Consider the following 7,034-nt stretch of genomic DNA (forward strand, 5'->3'; position numbering starts at 1 on the left):
GGTACAAAATACAGACCTGCCTGGAGGGGGAAGGGAGGAAGTGTCCTCTTGGGCAGGTTCATAGGCAATGCTCCTCTCCTTTTGTAAATCACTCTGTCTCTTCCTTCTGTAAATCAGCAGGTAGGAAATATATTCACCAGGGGCCTCTGCTAATTTGTTATTAAGTTAAGGACAATTAGCCAACTCTTACATCCCTCACCGCCAAGAAAAACAGAGCTGAATACTTTCTCTCTCGACCAGGCCAACTAGGGACTCAAAACAATGGAGGTTGTGACATCAGCTGTTTGCTAACTTCGGGGGACACCGAATAAACACGGCGCTGCTCTTGGAGAATAGCCAGGAAGGAAGTCTTCTTTCTGTTTTACACAGTGTCCTTCCTGTGAATTTTGTTTTTTTCCTACCGGAAAGCTTCACAGCACACATTCTGGAAATATTTCCAAACTGGCACACTTCTCGAACTGTCCCCACTAAAAAAAAAAAAAAAAAAAAAAAAATCTTCCAGGAAAGAAAAGACCTGCGTTTGCTTCTTAATGACTGCCCCTCCCTCTCCCGATGCTGCCAAAAAGCAAAAGGGAAAGAAAAGAAACAGCAAACTTATTCCCTCTCTCATCTCCACACTGGCGGGGGGCGTTTGTTTGCCTCCCAACTTCGTTCCAAAGCCCGCAGCTCGGAAAAACGCGAGCTGAGCTAGCAGAGGACCCCACAGCAGGCCCTGGCTCCAAGAAGGAAGACGCGCTCCCGGGGGCCGGAGCAGACACCGGGCTCCGAGCGCCACGCTAGCCCGCGCCTTGACGATTTACTGGCGGGATTTAAACCCGCTCCGGCGTGGGGGCGTGGCCTGGGCGGAGCCCCGCGCCTCCGGGGGCCTGGGCGGGGCGGGGATCCCGGAGGCTCTGCACCTTGTGGGAAAGACCCGGGTTCTGGGAGCGAGCGCCTGTCTCTTTAAATGCCAGGGGCTGCGCTCCCGCCCGGGGAGCCCGGAGCCGGATCTACAATCCCGTCCCTCGGCTCCGGCGCTTGTTGCTCGCCGGGACCGAGTGCGAGCTGCCGCCGCCAGGCAGCCAGGCTGCTTCCTTCTCCTCCCTCCCGCGCCCCACCTCCCCCGAGAGCCCGCTGAGGGGGAGCAGCGACACCAGCAGAAGGGAGGAGGTGCAGGGGGAACAGACGTTGACTCCCACTTTCAGACCTCGAGGCGCTGCGTAGCCGAGGGGGGCAAGACATGCGTCGCCCCCCTCCGTCCAGCCTCGCTGCCGCCCGCTCCCAAAGAGGAGGGACTGCGGAGCCCACACCTGCAAACTCGCCCTAGAAGTCTCAGCGTGCGGCGGCGGCGGCGGCCTGCTCCGCGCTCCCCAGAGCCTCCACCTCTCGGCGGGTGAGTTTGCGCAGGTAACCCGAGCTAGAGGGCACGCGCGCGGGGGGAAGGCGGGGGAGACGGAAGGAGAACGCGCCGCAGGTGTGCCAGGTAAGGCGGCTCACCTGCCCGGACCTTGGTCCGCGGTCCTCGCCAGTTCCCCGGGGAAGGAGGCGTGCGGGTGGGGGTCGTCTCAGGGGGTGAGTTAGGGCCCCAGGGTGGAAGGGCTGTTAGGAAAGGAGGGAGTGTTGTGAAGTTTCTCTTCTCACCCCTCCTGCCTCGGGCTTGGCAGGTAGGGCGCTGGCGGAAGCCCTAGGAGCGGCTGATCCAATGGACTTTGGCCCGAGCGAGGCGAAGGGCTGGGGGCGGGGGTGCAGAGCTGGAGTCGCCTGGCCCCCTGAGACCGTGACCCTAGAGGCGGAGAAATGAAGGAAGGCTCGCCACTTGAGACTCCCCGTAGAAGGGCTCCAGGTGTTCGACCCGAACCTTTCTTGCTCCTAACAAGTCGTCCTTTACCCGGAGGGCTCCTCTATGCCTTCCTCGCCTTCCTCTCCCAACAGGTGGTCTCAGCCCCTGCCCGGGGGACGTGTGCCAATGACCCCAGTGGTGGTTTCGATTTCTCCCCTCTCGGCGGCGTGAACGAGTGTCCGCAGCGTGATGGGCAACCAGGTGGAGAAACTGACCCACCTAAATTATAAGGAAGTTCCCACAGCCGACCCGACTGGCATGGACCGGGATGATGGGCCTCGCATTGGGGTCTCCTACATCTTTTCCAATGACGATGAGGACGTGGAGCCGCAGCCCCAGGGGCCGGATGGCGGTGGCTTGCCCAAAAGCGGGGACGGGCCGGCGCAGCCCACGCCGCAGCCCTACGACCCTCGGCTGCACGAGGTGGAGTGCTCCGTGTTCTACCGCGACGAGTGCATCTACCAAAAAAGCTTCGCGCCAGGATCGGCGGCGCTGAGCACCTACACGCCGGAGAACCTGCTCAACAAGTGCAAGCCCGGCGACCTGGTGGAGTTCGTATCGCAGGCGCAGTACCCGCACTGGGCTGTCTACGTGGGCAACTTCCAGGTGGTGCACTTGCACCGGCTGGAGGTGAGCAACAGCTTCCTGACGGACGCGAGCCAGGGCCGGCGCGGCCGCGTGGTGAACGACCTGTACCGCTACAAGGCGCTCAGCCCCAGCGCCGTGGTGCGCAACGCGCTGGCGCACGTGGGCGCCAAGGAGCGCGAGCTGAGCTGGCGCAACTCGGAGAGCTTTGCCGCCTGGTGCCGCTACGGCAAGCGCGAATTCAAGATCGGCGGCGAGCTGCGCATCGGCAAGCAGCCCTACCGGCTGCAGATCCAGCTGTCTGCGCAGCGCAGCCACACGCTCGAGTTCCAGAGCCTGGAGGACCTGATCATGGAGAAGCGGCGCAACGACCAGATAGGGCGCGCAGCGGTGCTGCAGGAGCTCGCCATGCACCTGCACCCGGCTGAGCCGGAAGAGGGCGACAGCGACTCCGGGCGGACTAAGCCGCTTCCCGAGCGCCCCTCTGCGCCCGGCTGGGAGGAGGACCGAGAGGCGGTGGTGCACTGATGGGAGAGCTGTGAGTGCAGAGTTCTGATGGGGAGTTGTTGCCAGCAGCCGCTGCTCCCTCCTTCTACTCCTCCTCCACCACCTTCTGGGCCCCGTCTGGGCTCCTGGGCCATTTGGAAAACGGAGAGTTGGCGAAATGAGCAGCCAGCTGTGGCTTGAGCTTGTTACCTTGGACAGAGGAGGAAGAGGGAGCATTGCCTGCCCGCCCTCTCAATCTGTGTTCTTTCTGAGATGGGGCAAACTGTGCACATGCCTGATACCAAATCCCTGTGGATCCCGGGTCTAAAATCGACCCTCCTTACGCAGGCAGGGGTGGAGAGAAGTTCGGAGTACCAACGCCTGCCATTGCCTTCTACCTGCTTACCCTCCAGTCCTCCTCCCCTGGGCTTGGAGGGTGCCCTGTGCTAAGGCCAGAGTGGGATTGTGGCCTGCAGAGCTGCAAATGGGCTACCCCTGTGGAGCTGTGTGTGGGATCCAGGAGGCTGGGGTCATTTATTTGACGGGATTCCTGGGATGCAAGCCTGGAGAAACCAGGGCCAGGTCTGGGAGCAGCAGACCAAATCCGAGCAGCTGCCTGTGAAGTGTAACAAAGAGTCAGTTAACTTGGGCTACAAAACAAAGACTTTGCTACCTCCCTCTTCCCCATCCCCAGGTAATTCATCTTTTGGAGCTGGCGGAGCCTCTTGCTGTCTCCTGCTGCACCAGCCACTGCCTAGGTTACAAGTAAATCATTGTCATGGGCCGGCTAGGGGAAGGATTCAATTATGGTTCTGTTTGGCCGCCTTTGTTTCTTGCCTGCTATTGTAGGCACTTACAGCTGCGTTATTTGTTATCACAGGAGGGAATAGCCTTTTGTGTCTCTGATCTAATTAAACCTGCTTGGTTGTGTTCATCCCAAGGTCAGACGTGGGATTGGCTGGAGCCACCCTATAAAGTGTCCACTGCAGAAGCAGCCAAACAGGTTTGCCCTGGCAGGAATTAGTCAGTCACTCCCACTTCCCACCGAACCCCATTCCTGAACAGGGAAGGTAACCTTTTTAAAATGTAAGGCTTTGGTGGTGGTCTTGTGAATTTTAATTTTCCCTCACCGCTTCATTTCTCACTTTTGTTCTGCTGCTGGTAAAATCTCAGACCTGAGGCATATTTTAATGATAAGGTATTTATTTTGGTAGCCACACTTGATGCACACTTAATTCAAGATGCAAAGTCTTGTTATATTGCAACAGTTCCCTTGTTGTTTGGAGAACGCCCCTTCAGAATGCTTTCTCAAGAGACCTGACAGCAATCATAAATGCCACATGGCGTAGTCAGTGCCAAATCTGGTGACAGTCCTAAAGCACAGGTTAGTGACTGTGGGATCTGTTGACAGCAGACTTGCCAATACTGTTTGGATCTGCTGCTAAGCTACAGTTTGCTTTCCTATGAGGCTTAAAGAAAATTTTTTTTACAACCTGTTCCTTGTTATGACGTGTGCCCTTATTTCAGAATGCGTCTCTGCTGCACATTGGAATTGCTAATACTGTCTCAGAAGTTGAGACAGTCTCTAATGTCTCTTGGGAGACATTAGAGATTGCACTGAACACATCATTTTTGTGACTTGATTCTTGCTGTTGGAGTAGAATCCCACTTGCGTGTTCTATAGCTGTGGCCATCCTTGGGCCTCTTGCCTGAACATCTCTAAATCAAGACAACAAGGCTTGAGGGCTTTCCTTGTATACTTTTTCCAAACTTGGCAGTGGAGGCCATAATTTTTAAGTCTTCATAGCACCTCCACATGACATCATTTAATTACAAGGGGTCCCCAAACAGGTCCTGTCCCTTTATTAGAGATGAACCACACCCAGCTGTAGTCTGTGACTTCGGAGACGCATCAGTCTAGGTTCCGTGTTTAGTAAATCTCACCGCTTTTTGTGTATGTTCTCCTGCTCATGGGAAAGCAGAGCAAGGAAAACATGGGTGAAGACATTGAGGAGAGCCCACTCTGCCTAACAGATTTGGATTTTCTTTTATGCTTAACTCAATAGTGAAACTTAAAAGTAATGACTAATGTGCAGACAGCAGAAAGGAAGAACAGAACAGAACACTGTCCAGCAGCTGTGGGTGAGCCAGCCAGCTGTCTTTTCCACTCTCCCATGCCTGTCTCCCTCCTTTGCCCTCAAATGGGAAGTGAATGAATGCCCTTGGTCACACTGAGGTAGAGCAGTGACTATCTGTTGTTGCAAATGAACTGCTTTTCGTGAGAAGTCTCAACATGAAGAAGAACTCCTGTAAGATCTACACCAACAATTGCATTCTGCCTCTGGAAGAGAGGTTTTTGATAACAAGGCTTGAAAAGGAGCTAGAAGAGGAAATAGGCCTACTCCAGGTGCTGCTTTCCTGTATAAAGCCAGCATTTTGTACAGGGTACCAGAGATGTGAAATGTGTAATACTTAGGAACAATGATTCCATCGAAGTTTTTGTAGGGTTATAGAGCTTCAAGTAAAGCAATGACCAACCAGTGCAGGTGCCAAGAAAGGAGAATCAAATCAGCTCCTGGCTCTTTCCTCAAGATGGCAGTGTTGTGGATTAGTGAGTTTTTAACCCCAGTCAGTGGCTACATCTGGCACTTTAAAAATACATATATTTAATCATTTGTGTTTCTCCTTAGGCTTAGGACTTTAGAACACTTTTGTACCTTGAATAACAGATGCTCTTTGAAGGACAGATCTATTGATTCTGTTGTTCTTCAGAAGCTCTGGCAGGGATAAGCAGGACACCCGACTGGAACGTGTGCTAAGTGTGAGCAGACAAACTCTATTTTCTTACTCGAGCAACTATTTTATTGAGGCTGCTTATGTGTGTCAGAGGGGCCCACGACTTCAGCTACGCAGCTTTTGTACTGAACTCAACTTTTTGTAGTTCCTATTCCACGTTTAATTAAAAATAACTTTACTAGCGCTAAAATGCCTAGCAGAATGCTTTATTCCAGACCTGTAAGGAAATTTTTAGTTTTTATGAAAAATGACCCCTTCAGTGGTTAAACTTCTCATGTCTGGTGCTTTTGACCCTACCAGCACCACTAGACAACACCACAACCATGTGAAAATGTATTTTTGGAAGCAAAACTTTAATTTTTTATGACTTACGCTATGGAGAGTGAAAAAAATTTAAGGACTACTTGTTTTCTATTTTTTTCTTAACAAAAGAATCCACTGTGTTGAAGACTCTTGATCTTACGTGATTGTCTAACCATTTTTTCATAAATTGGAATAAAATCTAATGTGATCATGGTTATTGAATGGGTTTGTTTGGAAAGTTATATTTTATTTATGAATTTTTTAAAATCAGGGTGACTGTAAACTTGACTGGTTTATTCAGCTTTTCATTATGTTGTTTTGTTCTTAACTATAATGCTGTAACCTATGGAGAATTACATTCACTAACACAATAAGTTCTACATGTATTTTATTTCCCAATGAATTGTGTAAACTTTAGTTTTGTTGAAGATTGTATGTTAAATCAATATGTTCTCATATAACTTCTTCAGAAGGAGGTTCCAATTTGAACTTGTATCATTTCCTTCAAAATGAAGGGCAGTGCTTAGTTAAATAAAAGATTGATGACATCTTTTAAACCATTTTCTCTTCACTATGTCTTTATTGAAATAAAATCTGTCAAGTTCTTTTGAAAAATGCTGTGAGGGTTTCCAATAAACCTCTATTGGAGTTAACTGAAATTATGTATTTTTCCCACTTGTATACTTTTTTTTATTTTTTCTGATATTTTTTGGTCCATATCCAAGCTATGCAGCTTAACTACAGGTTTTCAGAGAATATTAGTGTGAATCTTTTCCATTGCTTAGTAAACATTTTGATGAATTCATTTAGTGACTGAAAACCCTCCTTGCGTATACTGTGTGAGAATTAATCACCCATTGTTTCTAGGCTATCGGTGTTCATGAAAAATGTCTCATGAACATAAATCTTCAATACACATTGATTTTCGGGATTAATGCAAATATGGCTGGAAACCCCACACACATTTTGGAATCTACACTGGAGAGTTGTGGAATTAAGATCAGTAACCCATGCTGAATGTTAGGTGGTTTTCGAGTCCCAGACA

General features: G+C 50.7%; 1 protein-coding gene across 3 annotated transcripts; it reads left to right on the forward strand.

Annotated features, from left to right (window-relative positions):
• Window positions 1–920: 920 nt before the first annotated feature.
• Window positions 921–3,065, forward strand: LRATD2 (LRAT domain containing 2). Of its 3 annotated transcripts, none has more exons than XM_090283370.1 (2): window positions 921–1,372; window positions 1,874–3,065. In XM_090283370.1, exon 2 carries the CDS (start codon window positions 2,009–2,011, stop codon window positions 2,930–2,932), a length of 924 nt encoding a protein of 307 aa, XP_090139496.1. In that variant the 5' UTR covers window positions 921–1,372; window positions 1,874–2,008; the 3' UTR covers window positions 2,933–3,065. The 3 variants fall into 3 exon arrangements, with proteins under 3 accessions (XP_090139496.1, XP_090139495.1, XP_090139497.1); XM_090283369.1 differs by having other exon boundaries at window positions 1,912–3,065; XM_090283371.1 differs by lacking the exon at window positions 921–1,372 and adding an exon at window positions 1,395–1,462 and having other exon boundaries at window positions 1,912–3,065.
• Window positions 3,066–7,034: the final 3,969 nt, after the last annotated feature.

The sequence above is a fragment of the Furipterus horrens genome, unplaced genomic scaffold, assembly GCF_987537825.1.
Source record: "Furipterus horrens unplaced genomic scaffold, mFurHor1.1.pri manual_scaffold_7, whole genome shotgun sequence".
Classification (NCBI taxonomy): Eukaryota; Metazoa; Chordata; class Mammalia; order Chiroptera; family Furipteridae; genus Furipterus; species Furipterus horrens.